This window comes from Anabrus simplex, chromosome 8, assembly GCF_040414725.1.
Source record: "Anabrus simplex isolate iqAnaSimp1 chromosome 8, ASM4041472v1, whole genome shotgun sequence".
In the NCBI taxonomy this organism is placed as follows: Eukaryota; Metazoa; Arthropoda; class Insecta; order Orthoptera; family Tettigoniidae; genus Anabrus; species Anabrus simplex.
In genome coordinates, this window is record NC_090272.1 from 183,798,894 (window position 1) to 183,817,152 (window position 18,259).

At 38.3% G+C, this 18,259-nt stretch overlaps 1 protein-coding gene across 1 annotated transcript in view; it reads left to right on the top strand.

Moving 5' to 3' along the window:
• The window catches only part of Oseg4 (intraflagellar transport protein Oseg4), a 337,827-nt gene that overhangs the window by 232,461 nt on the left and 87,107 nt on the right, over window positions 1-18,259 (top strand). The window contains exon 15 of the mRNA XM_067152561.2: window positions 3,794-3,937. Coding sequence (XP_067008662.1) covers window positions 3,794-3,937 — 144 coding nt within the window. The remainder of the gene's footprint in view (window positions 1-3,793; window positions 3,938-18,259) is intronic.

The following is an 18,259-nucleotide window of genomic DNA, read 5'->3' on the forward strand; positions in this document are numbered from 1 at the left end:
CTTTGAAAATCTAGGTCACCAGTGATCAGTCTATAGGTTGAAATTTATACAGAAATGTAGTTATATTCAGTGAGAGTTTTCAAGATCATCCTAAGTAAATCAGTGAAGGCTCAAATCATATCCAGAATACGTATATGCTTATCTAGGTAACCTAATATGGATAAAAGAAAACATTGCAGTACACGTCTCGAGATCATATCCTGAGCTAGGTAAAATGCATAGGCTTCAGAATCATTGCGTGGAATTGGCGAGAAATCAGTGACCTTCTCAATTACAACATTTGAAGTCACAAGACCTTACTTCATGCAACTATGACTATCTCTCTCGAAGAAACAATAACTACAACCATCATACATCATCAACAACTCTGTATCATATCCATGACGCGTCAATTATTACTCATATTTCATATAAAGCCAAACTATCACTTCATCATGTAAATCATTACCTTTACTTGCACACCAACGTGCCGTGACATTCCTAAAATGCCTACTTTATTTACTACAGTCATAGTGCCAAATTTAACGTAAACTTAGAATAGTCTACTGCCATTCCTTCATAAAACACATCCTATGCATGATCTCGAACAAATTGACGTTGCTTAACTTTAGGACACGCAGATATTAATGCCAACTTCACTCTTTACACATCACTGATAATAATAATAATAACTTTAGCGTTCTCTCCTCACATATCTCTGGAAAACATTACGATCGGGACATCACTTGGTGACCACGCCTACAAATGGAATTGACGTTTCATACGGATGAGTACCTACTTCCAATCAACTCCGCTAGATGTTTATCTACGCACTGTGTTCGCACAAACAAATATTAACAAGCAATAAAAGAAATGATATATTCTTACTTACGAAAACGACTTGGATAATGGACTTAGCTTTGCTCAAGATGGTCTCGGCGCTTCCTCCTCCGGTCATCTGAGACTAGGATCTCATCATTTGGTTCCTCCACAAGTGGTCGGGTACATCGTAGCTTCTCAACATCGATCACTGGTCATCCGGGACAGCCAACATCGTCTCGCCTCGTCAGAATCCAAGCAGCATCGCCTTGCTTCCTTACAGACCCATGGTGAAGACTCGAGCGTATGGAACAGAACAATGATAGAACATTTGACTCATTGCTGACATCTTCCAAGTACTATAGCTCTTGCGTTGCTCAGATTGCATAGGTTTTACTGGGGTACTGTTGATCCAATAAATAGTTCAAAATTCTCTAAGACAGATGTTCGGTATATTCTGATTCGAAAATAAATTTCTTTCCGCCGTCTTTTATTAGCCTAAATGCATTCAATCACTGGTCCGTAGGTGTCTTTCAATGTTAAATGGTATCGGGAAGATTTCACCGAGGGCTTGCGTCACTGCGTGACGTAGTTCCACTGTAGTATATCTTATCTCTTCCTTTTCACGTATTAAATCTCCCGCGCGGCGTTTAAATCTTGATCTCCGCAAATTAGCGTGTAGTCGGGAATTAATCTTCGTTTCCAATCTCTAGTATACAGTTCCGCTGGATAATTCCTTTTAAATGAGTTTTACGTCTTCCTATCACCTCGAAGTCAGATTGTATAATAAATGATGAGCATTTTTTTTCTTGACTAATGGTTTCAAATAATCTCCATCTGTCATTTTTTTCTGCGCCTTCTATACGCGGCCATTACCGTAACTGACCGACGAAAAGACTTGCAATTCGGCCCGTACTGACGTTAAATGTATTTTATATGACCTATTGATCGCAGAGACTCCATCTTTGTTGCTCTAGCTCTTATAAAGAACTGTGAAACGGCACAGTATACATTGTTCACACAGCAACAATAAATTCTGCTGCACAGTATTCTTGTGTGAAATGTTCAGAAACTTATTTTTCTGTTCTAAAGAAGTTCTACAATCGAACAATACTTTCCTCGTTCCACTTCATTACCAGTCACGACGCACATGCTGCGTCAAACGGCACCGAAGGCGAAAAGCTCATCGTTAGTGCCGCTGACGCAGCGTGTGCGTCATGGCTCGTATGCACATAAATAATATTGAAATAATTAAAATAATAATCTAAAATGCATAAGGACACAGAAATGAACTCCTTTAAACAAAAAAAGTATTACAGTACCACGGTAATGGTTACCGATATCCGAGCGGCTGCAAACGTGTTAAAGGGGTCAGTTGAGACCTAACTTGAGTATTCAAATGCATTGCTGAATCTTTGGTCGAAACGTGCAGAGCTTAGAGTATTTCAAAAAAAGTTTTATGGCTAAAGCAGTCTGGAAAACTCTAGGGCAATTGTAACCACTTCCTTGGTAAGAAATCTTGCAGTTTGTTTTTCTGCATTGCCATACTCTGCAAAACCATATAGAAAGCCCTCATTTTGTTGACAGTAATGTCAGTCCAACCCCACCAAGCTAAATGTCATATAAGTGGTGCAATTTACTTGAATAACTCGTCACTAAAAGTCAGTTGGAAAAAGCTACATAGTGTTGATGGATTGGTCTTTTTATATCCAGAATTGGAGTCATTAGATGGGTACTCAGGTAAATCAGGAACATCATATTTCCATTGGCACCATGATTGCTGAAGAGAATTATGACTTATTATTACTCTTCTACATTCACTTATATTGAACACTAAGAAATCATTGAAGTCAGCAATTGGTTCATCAAAATCACTTTCACTTTTATCTGTTGGAAAATATAAAAATCATTGAGCAGTGTATATGTTGATTGGGGGCGGCTCCTGCTCAACAAAGGAGTGCAAAGGTTAAGATAGTAGGTAATACACAGTATTATGCTTTTTACTTGTGCTGGCTGTGTGACGAAGCCTCGCTGTGTCGCATCAGTCTTGAATCTGATGGTGGGGTCAATTATATACCTGCTTTTTTGTTTTTTATTGAAGGTAGTGGTGATACCTATTCAATGCTGCAAATAATGGAGATGTTTTGAGCTTCTTCATGGTCAGCCATGCCAGAATCATTCAAGCTCTTAACCAGGACGAAGTGAATATGTGATGTCTGACATTAATTAGAGCTTCATTGTCCATTCAGTGACTGAAGATACAAGGAAGAGTTCCATCTCATTGTGTCTATTCGTACATTCTTCTCAGTTTTCATCCGACCCCTGTTGGAACCATATTTTTTCCTCTTTACAGCTTCTTTACTTTTGGAGTTGCTCCATAGTTTTAACTTTTACCTCTTTTACCGGTAGCTCTTCCATTTATTGCTTATACTAACAATTTTTTTCTCCTACACTGCTCGTCACTTCCATGCCTTCATCCATAGTTGGCTGCCTCTGTGGATCCGTGGTAGAGTGTCGGCCTCCAGATCCCAAGATAGCGGGTTCAAACCCGGCAGAGGTAGTCGGATTTTTGAAGGACGGAAAAATGTTCATTCGACACTCCATGTCGTACAATGTCGGCATGTAAAAGATCTCTGGTGATACATTTGGTATTTAACCGACAAAATTAATTAAATCTCAGCCATAGACGCCCAAGAGAGATCCGGTTTACTCTGTCTGCCATCTAACGGACCTAGAGTAAAACGGAATGTCGAAATTGACGAGCAGACAGCCAGATGGCATCAAATCAAAATGTCTGCACACGGTAGCTGAGGCTATACGATTATTATTATTATTATTATTATTATTATTATTATTATTATTATTATTATTATTATTATTATTATTATTACTATTATTATCCATAGTTTAGGATAGATAAAATATATGTTGTTCATTTTGTGGATTTAGTCAAGTACGATCTTGATTTCTATTCTAATTTTATTTTTTTCTCCAGAGATCTCGCAATATCTCTCCGTGAGAAGTTGGGAGACTGGTTCCGTGTTATTCAGTTGATGAAAATGGGAGCTGGTGGATCAGATATTCAAATGGAGCTTGCCTGGAACTCGATTGGAGACTACTTTGCTGACAGACAGAACTGGTAAGTTGAAGAAAGTTCACTTCGTTTTCATCAGTTTTATTATGGTATTGCAACTATTCAAGACTCATACATTGTATATTATTACTTCTCTTATGTATTAAAGATAGAAAATCATTGCCATGAGACCTATCTGTGTTGGTGTGACGTAAAGCAACTATCAAAAAAAAAAAAGATAGAAAGCTCAATATGAGTATGGGAACACACAGAAGAATAAAAACCATGACCAGCAGAAAAAGCAAGAAATGGAGAGTCATCTTCTTGGATGACATCTTTAAGAGAAATAGCCCTCTAAAACCACTTCTGGGATTAAAGATTTACTTGTGGCTTGTATTTTGATTCCAAGGTACCTGGGTGAAACTGGAGCCGGTCTTTTTGGCCTAACAATTACTGTTGATACCCTCTGGGCTCAATTTCTCTCAGATAAGTTTGGATCAGCTACATCTGTGGTTATGTTCCCTAGTAGACATGCCTGTATATTGATTTGTATATTACATTTTCTATAGCGATCATATATAACTATGTAAGCTAGTAACAATCAAGCTTCAAACCACACCTCATATTTGACTTCACTCTGCCATCTTAACAGTCTTCTTCTTCCTACTGTTTTCCCACCTTAACAGTATGCTAACACAATACTGCTTGACATGACATTTCTCCCACTATAGTACTAGTAGCAAGGATACCTGCTGCCACACGGCACCTAGTGGAAGACTGGAACTACTTGCTGAAATAAGAAAATTATATAGGGAAAAATCAGCAATTAAAGAAAAACAAATTCTTTTCAAAGACCTTCAGACCATGTGATTTAAAATAAGGGGCATTCATTGAAAAATGTTAACCTGTTTTCTCACAATTTCCATTGCCGGAAAATTGCTTGTCAAATTATATAATATATAGTAGAACCCCGTTATAACAACAATATTTTGCTGACCCTTCAAAAGTCCTATGTTAAACTGTGTTTTATCCTTTGGTTACAGTGAGAGCCCTATCACCGATCCATCAGTTATTACGAGTGATTAAGCGCACGCGATTATTTCCGTTACCGATATTTATGCACCCCCAGCGATTATGTTGCATGCGATCAATTACCTTCGGTATCGGTTCCTCGTTATGTCCACTAGCGATTTCTCTCGTTGACCTTCGAAGGCGATGTCGGAGTCAGTTAGCAATACCCGTCGACTGCTGTTTCGTAAAGAAAATTCTAAATGAAAGAGAATATGTTTTCGTAATAAGTGCGTAAATAACGTGTCCAATAACGGTTGTTAACTTGTTAAAAATAAAGGCTGACTAAACGATCGCTTAATTTTAATGCTTAACACTAGAACCGCTGGAACATATTATATACCTGGAACCGCCGATGCGGTCATTTTGACCGCTATTGAAATTATTATATCTTCGTTCTCGATACGCACGGTTACTCATTATTATCGTTTTTCCTCTGTTTCTGTACATTGCTGTATGAGTTTCAATATTTATGTATCAGATACATACCGCTATGAATATGGACTAAGTCCTGGATTTTCTTTCAAGGGGTATGGCGAGCAATCCATCTAGGTGTCGTCTTCCCAGTCTGCTACAGTTCGCTCCCTGATGGCATCAGTACCTAATGGTGCATTATATGACCATGGGAGGCTTTTACCGTGGTTGTCGCATCCCCTATGATACCAAGCTTTGCGGGTTACTGTGTGTACGGCTGTAAGAGATTAATTGAAACTCGTCCGTATTCAGCCTATGTGGGGCATCATTATAATTTGAATACGATATAAATCAAGGAATTTCACCACACTTGTTATGCTAGTTATAATAATACTAATATCAACTTAATTTCAGCCTGAATAATCCGGTTTTGAGCGTGATCTGAATCACTGCTTTCCGAGTTATCACTTGACTGGTAGTAGTCTTCGCATGCATTTTTTAGGTCCTTCATATACCTTTGCTGGTGAAAGGTAGTGTTTACAGTGCAATGTCTCTTCTGGTATGGGCTAGAATAAATTTGTTACTTTCACTGACCCATCTAAATGTCATCCTTGGCTTTGACAATATGAAAATGACCGAGGTATGTGCGATTGCTAGTAATACCGTTCCTTATGCAGCCAGTCCCTGTTATGGATTGTGTGAAAATGTAACTCATAGGTTTGGTTGGTGTGTGCATTTTCAGTGGGCTTGGCAGACTGATATGTAATAGCAACTTCTGGCTCTGTGAGGAAGGAAAAGGAGAACTACCTCACTCCTCATTTCCCTAGTATGCCTCTTGAGTGACGCCAAGGCTGTCTATGACAGCTGTTGGCGGAACTGTGGAGGATCAAACCAGCCTTCGGACCGAATACCCAACATACATACAGTACAGGTCCTTTATATCTGGACCACATTCTACATCAGACATATATTCAGGAATATCATTCAGTAGACTCAGCAACTGATGGTTTACAAGACATGTTTACTGTGCTGTGACAAGCTGACGAGTGATTACACTACCTGAGACGCAGAGGAAATAATGCTCGTACAATTCGTAATATATCCGAATTCCATTGTTGTGTTTTTGAACATTCCATTGTTGATAGGATCATTATTAGTAAATGATTATATCTCGACGAGAGATGTGTGTTATAATACATTTTATTATTATAATTAGTACAGCGGTCATAGTAGGCATCATCAGCCATATTTTTTACCTTAGAAATAGATCAGGTGCCTGATTGGAAATGACTTATGTACACTGTTGAAAACTAACTATGTCTTGTAAAATGGATCAGAGATCGTTAAACAACTATTACAATGTAAAATGTACTATGCTTAATAATATTTGTGTTAATATTTGAGTCTAAATACATGACAATTATTTGAGGATTATGACATAGGTGGTTGATTCTTGATATTAAAAGATATTACAATAAAGATAAAAATCAGAAAGCACATTCCATTTAATTGTGAAATGGCGTATTAAAAACTTGAGGAAAGTCGGGTATTGGTAATGGTCATTGGGTTTTGAATTTGTTAAGTATTGATTTTCATATATATGCTTATGAATTTTGAAGAATTTTCATATGGCGTGGTTCTTTTTGAGATAATATTAGTTGGAATGCTGGTGCGATAGGCTATATTGAAGTTTGTGTTGACGTCATTAGTCCATCTTCTTTGATGCAGTATTTGTGGGAAGTGTTTGTGATAGGTGTGGCTCTTTATTGTTGGACGTGTTGAGGTGAGCGTACTAGTCGAAAGGAAACGTTGTTGTAGTAAAACAGTAAGTTAATGGATACCACTGGCAACTACTGCGGTAACCACGCTGCTTCTTTTCATCCCTGCATGCGCGCGCCAATTGCTCTAAAGCTCTCAGCGTAAGTTAACATCTCAGCGGTTGAAGGGAATTTCATCACACACTTAGCTACCCACCGATTGACAACAACTTTTACTACAACCACGCCATATGAAAAATTCTTCAAAATTTATAAGCATATAAATGAAAATTAATACTTATCAACTTCAAGAACCAATGACTATTACCAATGCTCAACTTTCCTCAAGTTTTTAACAACATGCCATTTGACAATTAAATTGAATGTGCTTTGTGATTTTTATCTTTATTGTAATATCTTTTAATATAAAAAATCAACTGCCTATGTCATAATCCTCTAATAATTGTCATGTCTTTAGACTCAAATATTAACACAAATATTATTAAGCAATAGTAAAGTATATTTCGATCTCTAATCCATTTTACAAGACATAGTTAGTTTTCAACAGTGTACATAAGTCATTATCAATCAGGTACCTGATCTATTTCTAAGGTAAAAAATATGGCTGATGATGCCTACTAATGATAGGCAAAACATGTACCATCCAATGTATTAATTTTATGTTAACAATTTTGATAAGGACGAAGTCCTAATTTTTAAGATTGTATTGTATTGAATAGGTGGGTGCACAATAAAAAACACAGTAGTATTATTTAATACAAAGGCTGTTATCATGTAAATTTATAGCAAGAAGTTTATCATTTCTCTACTGGCGCTTGACATATGTTTTCATAATATCTGTAGTACGGTTGAGTTAGGTTAGGTGACGCTGTTTGAATAAGAAAATTGAAACGTTTGCCACAAAATGCGATCGTTTATTTCGGTGCAGTATCGTTTTCTCGCTATGTGCACTTGCAAGCTCTCTCGTCGACATTCGAAGGCTATGTCGGAGTCGATTAGTAATACCCGTCGACTGCTGTTCTCTGAAAGAAAATTCAAAATGAAAGAGGATAACACTTTTCGTAAATAATATGTAAATAATGTGGCCGATAGCAGTTGTTAAATGTAGATGTAAGGCTTTTCCGGCGTTTGCTCTATTAACCAGCGTTTCGTCATAGGTCTGACACTAGACTCTTCAGAGTGGGATGTGTCAGACCCTACCCACTGACTTTGGGGTGTATGCAGGTGAACTTATCAGAAGCGTATTTATGAGGCACAGTCTGATAACTGCATACGGGAGATAAAACTCCACAATGGAATTAATGCCCGCCTAGCAATTCCAAATGGAAATTCTAGTTTCCTTCATGGGAACTTAGAATTTCCAGCAGTTGTTAACTCGTTAGAAATTAAGGCTAAGTAAACGCTCGCTTAATTTTAATACTCTACACTGACATTAAGTAAGAATGTGATACACCTCAAGATATGGCAGAGTGCATCATTGATTTCTGAGGTTAGATTATATTTTCTCGGTCTAGTTTAATTTCGGAAAGGCTATTCCCATGTACATTTTTAGTGAGAAGGTTATCATTTCTCTGCATGCGTTTGAAAAATGTTTTCATGATACATATAAGGTTAGGTTAGGTGACCCCATTTGTAGAAGAAAACTGAATGTTTGCCACATAAGCCTCTAGAGTGGTACCGTTATTTCTCCGAATCCAAGACGACGTGTTTTTTTCCTCCCCCCCTCAGAATTTCATGCGAATAATCGAGGGTTGTCTTGTATTCACGGCCTAACAGTAAGTTGATGGATACCACTGGCAACTACCACAGTAACCACGCTGCTTCTTTTCACCCCCGTACACGCACGCACACACTAAACTCGTTGACAATAAACGACCGCTTCTTTATTATACATCACTAGCCGCAGCAACCGGTTGTTCAGTGCTGTGTGTAACGTCACTGGATCTCGGGATATAGTGAAAAGAGAATGAAGTTCTATTAGCCTCTACAGAACATTTCTTAAATCTACAGAATGGCATCAAAACATGCAAGCCTTCGAATTCTTAGGAAGGCCGCGGCTACTCAGTGGCAGAGTTATAACGCATCTACTATACCTGACGCTTAGTGAAATTAAGTTTATAGACAGCAGGAATATTTTCGCGATGGATAATCGTATTGTAAAGATATGTGGGAGAGGTTTTGCTGGGAAATTTTCAGCGGGTTCTCGTCGATGTTTTGAAGTCGATTTTAAGTTAATGGTTATTAAACACTCGAAAGTGTAGAATAATTGTGCAGCCGGAAGAAAATACAGCATAGGCCTAACTAATGCCAATATTTGGCGTTAGCGTGAAGACAAAGATAGCTAAAAAATGCATACTGTACAAAAAAAAATGCATTCAATGCTGCACGAGAAGGGCGCTTTAAAAGAAGTCGAAGTTGAAATTGTGAGGTATGTGCACGAAAACCGCAAGGGCAGAATGGCCACACCGCGGCGCAATATTTTGTTCGTTGACCTTCAACGTTCGCGACTAGGCCTATAAATCGCTAGCCGCTGAAGCTGGCCGAACCCGGCAAGCGAGACATGCCTGTAACAGTAGCCGGTTATATCTGACGCTGAGTAAAAGTAACAGTTTTATAGAGAGCAAGAAATTTTTCTGATGGATCGTCGTATTGTAGAGACGCATAGAAGAGTTACCGTATTGCCGCCAAATTTTAAACAGGTTCTCTTCGATATTGTGATGGCAATTTTAAGTTAATGGTCATTCAACCTGCAGAAATAAAGACTATTTGTGCAGCCGGAAAAAATACGGCATAACGAAAGCCAATGTTCCGCGTCTAAAAATAGTCTAAAAATAGTCTAAAAATGCGTACTGTACAGTACAACAAAGGCATTGATATGATTTTACAAAGCACTTTTTGAGCCTGATTTAAATTTTATGAAGGAAAAAGTGGGAGTCGTCTTGAATTCGGAGGAATACGGTACTGTAATTTTTCAGAATTAAATTAAACATCCATTGTCACGCAGTATCGGATTTTGAAAAATAACAAACAAGTAAGCCATAGTGTGGATATCATCCACAGAAACGCAAGTTTTGAACAAACGGATTGCCATTTCATACCGCTTTTAATATATATGGAGTGTTTTTCGACTTTTATACAAAAATTGGATATAGCGACTATCCGCTACAGTGAGTAAATTTTCACTGTTATGAATTCTCACTATAACGGACTTCTCTGTGTATATAAAAACACACTATTACCCTGCTTTTACTTTCCTGTGTGCAAATTATTCCCATTGTTTATTTCATTTCATCATGGTCTCCTCAGATTTCCTATACTCACAATGTATTAAAATTCTCAAATTTAGATTTGCAAAATTTTATGTTTCCCACCATTTACACCACCATCAGGTTGTTTGAGAGGGGGAAATCGAAGTAAAATGCCATCAGAACAAACTTAAAACGCTCTGAGTGACTGTGTCATGATGACCAAATCAAACAACCACAGCATGATGACCAAATCAAACAACCTTGGTCTAACTCATAGCATGAAACTTCCGCTTTCCCTCAAGGCTAGGTATGTGGTGACTCTTAACTATGCACGTTCATTATTTGAGAAGCTACATTGGTGTACACTCATATAGTTATCAAGTGATTCAGCATTTGTCTTGCCTGTGTTCATTATTTCATGATTATTGTTTTACTCTTGCTTTTGTTGTTGTAATTGTTAAAGTTATTGTTGCTGATTTATCACATTTATTTTTGTTATTCGTTACAATTTTTGTTCTTATTTTCTGAGTTGAGCAACCAAAGTCATTTGCCACGATCTTCTTGTTACATTGTTTATGTTCATACTTCAGTGATTCTCGTCCTCCGAGGCTCCATCAAGATCGTGAGACACCACTTTTAGAGTTCTAGAACATTAGTCTTCTCTTCCTCATAGCTGTTGTAATGCTCTCTATTTTACTGTACAGTTCCTTGTTGTGCCTGACTCTGTACCAATCTCCTTCTTTAATGGGACCCATAATTCTTCTGAGGATCTTTCGCTCTTTCAGTTCCAGTTTTCTGAGTTGTCCTTTTCGGGTCATGTTTAGGCATTCTGAGGCGTACAGTACAGATGGTCTTACTACGGTGTTGTAGTGTCTAAGTTTAAGGTTCAAAGAGAGGGATTTAGACTTGTATATGTTCTTACAAAGATGATAAGCTCTTTCTAATTTAGTGCATCTACTCTTCATTGCAAAGTCCTCATTAACATTTGGGGTTATCCATTCTCCAAGATATCTGAATGAGTTGGCCTTGTGAATTATTTTGTCCCCCAAGAAATTAAGTTGGGTGCTTCTCTGATGTTGGTCAGAAATTCTGTTTTATTGACAGCAATCTTCAGCCCTACTTTAGCTGCTATGCGTTCTAGGGAGGATAGCTGGTACGTAGCTTCTTCCATACTTGAAGCTAAGAGTGTGAGGTCATCTGCGAAGGCTAAGCAAGTGATTGTTAACTTGTCTTTTTTGTAGCCGATTTTTAATCCAGAGTTGTCAGCTAGTGTGTTCATCCATTCCCGAATGACCTTCTCCAGCAGATAGTTAAACAGGATGGGGGACAAACCATCTCCTTGTCTAACACCTGTTTTGATCTCGAAGCTTTTTGATAATACCCCTCTGAATTTGACTTTGGACATGGTTCTTCGTTAGAGTAGCCGTCATAAGATTCAAAGTCTTCTTATCCAGTCCTGTTTCAGTCAACGTTTCAAAGAGGGATTGTCTGTCTACCGAGTCGTAGGCCTTCTGGAAGTCAACGAAAATTGCTACATAATATGAGGTGCTGAGGTTTTTGTAGGTAAAGATAGTTTTGAGGTTCATAATCTGCTCTGTGCATGACCTTGACTTCCTAAATCCAGCTTGGTACTCTCCTTTGCAGGAGTCTAATTGTGCCTCCACTTTTTTAAGCAATGCTTTGGAGAAGATTTTGTAAGTCACTGATAGGAGAGAGAAACCCCTCTATAGTTGTTAGGGTCTAACTTGTCTCCTTTCTTGTGCAGAGGGTGGATGATAGCTGAATTCCAATCCCTTGGTAGTGTTTCTGTTGTCCATATGTCAGTTATGATTCTGTGGATACTGTCAATTGACTCTTCATCTGCATGTTTCCATAATTCTGCAATGATGCCATCTTCGCCTGCTGCTCTGTTAGATTTCAGTTCAGAGATGATCTGTTTGATTTGTTCTTTGGTAGGAGGAAGCGAGTCAGGGTTAATAACATTCTTGGGTTGAAATCGTAGTTTTTCCTCTGGTTCTTCTGCATTGAGGTCATCAAAATATTTTGCAAGGGCTGTAGTACAATCTTCATTGTTCATTTTCAGTTCTTCGTCTGATCCTCGAAGGTGAAGTGGAGGGGCTGAGTAAGCATTTGTCTGAGATTTTAGAGTTTTGTACAAGTTACTGGTGCTGTTCCTTTGAAAGTCTTTCCCTGCCTGATCTATGATGTCGTCGTTATATTGCCTCTTAGCATTTCTGATGGTTTTGGCCTGTTCTTTCTGACTGTTAGGAAGGCTGTATGATTTTCCGTGTTTTTGTTGCAGTTCCATTTCACCCATGCCTGTCTTCTCTCTGCCTTATCACATGTTGGTGTCCATCATGGGTCCTTACTCCTTCTGGTTGCAAGTATGGTTTCTGTTACTGCTTCTATCATTGCCTTGTGTAGGTTAGGCCAATCCGTTTTATTCTGATTATTGCTTAGGACCTTAGTAAAGTTGTTCTCTTTCAACTGGGCTGGATTAAATTTTGGGATTCTGGACCTGGTGTAATTGTTACCTCTGTACTTCGTGAGTGGCATGAAATTTGCTTTGACCAAAGATAGGTAGTGGTCTGAATCAATATTGGCACCTCTCAATACCTTGACGTTCATTATTTCCTTGCTATTCCTTCTGTTGGTGGCAACGTGATGTAGCTGGTACTCTCCTAGCAAGGGATTGGGATACCTCCAGGTCTTGGCTTTTCGAGGGAGGTGTCTGAATGCTGTAGATTTAATAACAAAGTTGTGATTTTCACACAGATTGATCAGTCTCTCACCATTACAATTGGTTCTCTTGTGGGCCAGGTATTCTCCGACTGTGTTCTTAAACCTGCGCTCCTTACCAATCTGGGCATTAAAGTCCCCCATCAAGATGATCACGTGATGTTCTGGAATCTTATCGATTGTCTCTTACAGTTCTTCCCAAAAGTATTCAACACTTTTAATATCACTCTTATTAGTATCATTGGTAGGTGCCTGGAAGTTAACAATCATGTAGGCTTTGTTGAGACTTCTGAAGGCTATAGCGGACGTTCTCCCATTTGGTGATGAGAAGGAGATAATGGAGTTGATCATTTTGTTGTTGACTTTGAAGCCTGTACCCAGGTGAGGCATATTCTTCATCACTCTCTGACTTGGCTGTCCCTTGTAGATCCTGAAGCCTTGTGACTCAAAAGGTTCTTTGTCCGTAAATCTTGTCTCCTGTAAAACCATTATAAGGATGTTGTGTTTTGTTAGGATGTCCACTGTATGTTTCAGTTTTCCCATTTGTAGGAGGGAATTAATATTTATCATTGCCAGATGTTGATGTGTTTCTTCCTCTTACATAAAGATGCAGGCTCCCCAGAATCCGATGGCCTGCTTGCCCCACTGTGAGTGGGAGTGGATTTGTTACCACCTGGAGTAGATTTCCAATTAATCGTTTGCTCCATGTTTCCAGAGTTACGAAAAAGTTTAGTGGGGTTACCCGAAGGTAACGTGGTGTTTAACTATCAAGGTTGTAAGCCTTGAAGCCCCCAGCACTGATCGGTTCACTGACCCAGCTTCCTGCTGAGATTAGTTATCCAACCTTCCAGTGGGTTGCTCAGCTTAACAGGGGGCACCTCGTGTAGGTTACGTGCTGGAGTTGTGAAAAAGGCTAGTTGGGTTCTCTTGCTGAACCCAGATATTATTTTTGCAGGAGTTTGGCAACAACGCATTTCACTACCATTTGCCCAGAGTCACAAGGACTCTTCCCAGGTTGATTCCTGGGACCCATACTGTTTCTTTATTATTTCGAGTTTTCTTCAATGAATAGAACAGTACAGAAAATGTTGGAAGTGGAAAGTGTTTATTGAAGACTTTATTTGTAAACCGTCCATAATACTTACTGTATGATCTGAAGTGTGGTGATGTTTTATTTGTATTCTATGTAACGACCTGACCTGTACAGTGTAATATTTTGGTAACATACGGTATTTGTAAATAGTAGATTTCATTTCTATATTTACTGGAACTGTCCAGAAACTTGTCACATGAATTTTTGAACAGGGTGTGTGGCCTTTTTAACATCGCAACTGAAGTAAGAGTTGTGATTGGTGAATCTGGGTGGCAATAAGCAGGCCCTTGCGTTCTGATTGGCTACTCCAAGGCCAGAATTCCCTTTTTATAGAGAACGAGGCAGCATTTCATGGTCTGTGAGTGGTCTGTCTGTCTATCCTCTATCACTTGACGGTCAGAAGTTTTGACGTCGTCAACGATGCCTCGCTACCGGGATGGGCCACTTTGGGGTAAGCACTCTTGATTTCTGTTCCACCTTAAATTTCCTGTAATGTTCGCTTGCCTTTTCATATAGGAGTCTGCCCTAACCTCACCTAGATTCACCACTCAATTATTTCTGATGCCTTAGCTTTTCAGCTGGGCTTGCTGTTTGTTTTCGAGGCATTCCCCGTTTCTCGTTTCGCTAAACATGTAAATTGTAGTTTTATATATTTACCTTGGGGTTTTGCCTCTAGTAGTTCCGTGTCACTTGATGTACGCCGAGTTTTGAAAGGTACTTTTAACTTCACTGTAAATTGTAATTGCATATTACGTTTATTCCTACCTTCTAAATTGTATTGTACAAACTGTTTGGTACCTAGATATATTGTATATGCTTGACTCTTTGAACTTATAGGAAGCTATTGTCAAGGAACGTGTATTAATAATTCGTGTGTCTCAGCAGAACATGTAAGTTATATTTTACTATCGTTATGTATCGGTACCTTCCGCATGGCTGAATTTGCTCGGAATTCATTTGTAAAGTCCTTTTGTAAATAATATTTTGAAAATTAAGGATCACGGTTGATTATTTCGGAAACTGCAACCTAAGCCATCTCCATGCCCTTGGTAGGTTCCCAGCTCCTTCCCACCTTCCTGGTTTATTGTCATCTAGTTGGCCCTACTGATATTTACTACTGTTGTTCTCGGCGGAGCTCCGCGTAGTTTCACTGAGTGTGTAGTGGTTTTGGTACTGTGTAATTGCACTTACTTTCCTCCCTTTACTGTGTTTAGTGTAACTGCTGTAGTAATGGTAACAGTTTTTCTGACTAATTATGGGAATTAAGAAGGAAAGGAAAACTTTCACTAAAGAGGGGGAAAAGTTCATTAGTTCTGCGGAACACACATTCTCCTGACACGTGAGTTACAGCTTTCTGTATCCATGCTGAATACATTGGAAGCATAACATCAATTGCTTCAAAATGTAGACCTACCTTCAACAAAAAAAAAAAAAAAAAAAAAGGAGGAAATATGCATCATATTCTAAATACAAGGAATTGGAGAATATTGTAAAAAGTTGGTTTGAAACTTCAACTTTAAGAGTCGCAGGCATTTCAATTCATTGTGTGCTTTCAAGGGAAGAGGCGCGCAAAGTGGCGAACGTTCTTGGTATTGAAAATTTCAGCGTCTCCAATGGCTGGATTGGAAAGATATAACATAACCTATAAAATTGTTGGCAGATGCTGACCAACGAATACGAACCCAGGAACATTTTGAACCAAGATGAAACTGGACTGTTTTTCAGTTTGTTGCCCAGTAATACTTTCACGCTCAAAGAGGATAAATGCCATAGTGGCAAATATGGCAAAATAAGGGTTACAGTAATGTTCGTAACCAACGCTGATGGCTCTGTGATAGGGAAATCTAAAAAGCCTCATAGCTTCAAGCATGTGCAATCAGTACCAATTGCCTATGATGCCAACTATAAAGCCTAGGTGACCGCAGATCTTTTTTGACAGCTTTGGATACAAAAATGAGTGTACAGTAGAGTTCGGTATTTTGAGTCTCGAATAAATCCAAGCTGAAAAATTTGAATTAACAAAAATAATACATTTTCATTTTTCAGTGCGTGAATACCTTATAAGAAGCTCGTGGGGGAGTATGAGAATTAGTGGATGTAGAAGAATTGGGATTAATGAGGAGAGAGCTTGTCTTTTTGATGATGGCAGTGTATGTAGCTTGTTCTTATTTTTTTTTTTTGTGCTGACTTGTCATTATGTCAATTGTGTTATGTGCTCATATATGTAGTACTTGTCACGTACGGTTATACACTAAAAAGCAAATATTGCCACCCTATTCTCTTTTTTAATGGCTCATCACTGCTGCCAGCTTGACTAATTACATATTGAAATCATGAGACATAACCATCAACAAACTAACCTCAATGTAAGTATCAATAATGAAGGTTCCCTTACCCAAATAAATGAACAATCAAGATAGTCATAATTAAGTCCGTTTTCAAGCTCATTGAGGAGAAATACACACTCTCTCTCATCCTCACTTAATGTAATGTTATATATTTCTGCCTTTATTTTGTTATACGCATTACTATAACCGTATTATTCAGTGTTTGCCTGGTGTAAATAATTCAGCTCCTTTGTTGAAATTTGCTATTGCTTGTCGGACTTACATGAAACCATGCTGTAATAATACACACAAGCAAATATATTTCATATATTGTACATATGCCGTAAATCAGTAATAGTGCTGGGCAAAACAGTTGTTTTTAGACAACGGTTGTCACTGCAACCATTGTGCACAGACAACCATTGTACAAAACGGTTGCAAAATAATGTACTTCTACCGATGTGTATACAAATGAGACAGTGCTTCAACCGTGGTGACATCTCACGTCTTTCTTTATATCGGTCAGCCAGTGATGCATATCATTCTATCCTATATAAATACAAACAGATATAAAGAAATTGAATTCATTTACATATTTCACAGTCATACAACATAACCATTGGATATATAAAGACTACAAGACGACCAAAAATGCAATTTTCCAACCACCCTGAGACAAGAAAAAATTGTCTTACAAAATTGATAGCAGCATTTTTCTTGGGAACATAAAATTCTAAAATTTATGAATAACATATAAAACATTCCATTGTATATTGTGTTAAAATTTGGATTCTATCAGATAACGTGTTTTTGAGAAATAGGCTAATGTCTTTATCTTGACGTATGGTTGAAACATGTTTAAAAACAGGCACTTCCTGCGTTCCACCTGCCGTAAAAAAAATATTAAAATATACTGTACGTTTAAAATTCCAAACCTTTATGACTAACGTGAAATAAAACAAAGAAAATAATGATGTTATTGGATTTTCTATCGGCCTATTGGTTATATCATAAACAACCTCCAAACTTGAATGACCGGGCGAGTTGGCCATGCGGTTAGGGGCGCTCAGCTGTGAGCTTGCAACCGGGAGATAGTGGGTTCGAACCCCACTGTCGGCAGTCCTGAAGATGGTTTTCCATGGTTTCCCATTTTCACACCAGGCAAATGCTGGGGTCGCGCCTTAAGTAAGGCCAAAGTCGCTTCCTTCTCACTCCTAGCACTTTCCTATCCCATCGTCGCCATAAGACCTATCTGTGTCGGTGCAACGTAAACCAGATTACAAAAAGTAAGAATAACTTGCAGTTTACATTGCGTACTGGTAATTTCACTGATAGTTTATCCAGGGAATGAGAGAAATGTCAGTCTGTTTACATTTAAATGATGTAACATGAAGACAAGTTAATTTCAAACCTACTCCCCAATAGAAAGTCTTAACAAATCTACTATATAACATAGAAATTACAAATATGTATAGCTGAATATCAACATAATTTACAAATTCGTAACAAAATAATCTTAAATTACTGCACTTCCTGCGACCTACCGGTGGAATAATGTTCGTATTTCTCTTCCTTCTTTAAAGTGTGACCATATTAAGCAGCAATTAATACCTATGTTCTTAGTTGTTCGGAAAAGTTATGTTCTCAACCTCACGATCGCCTTTGTGAGTGCGTCTTTCATAGAGTCGGATTTGAAGTCGTGTTATGTTTTCATATTAGTT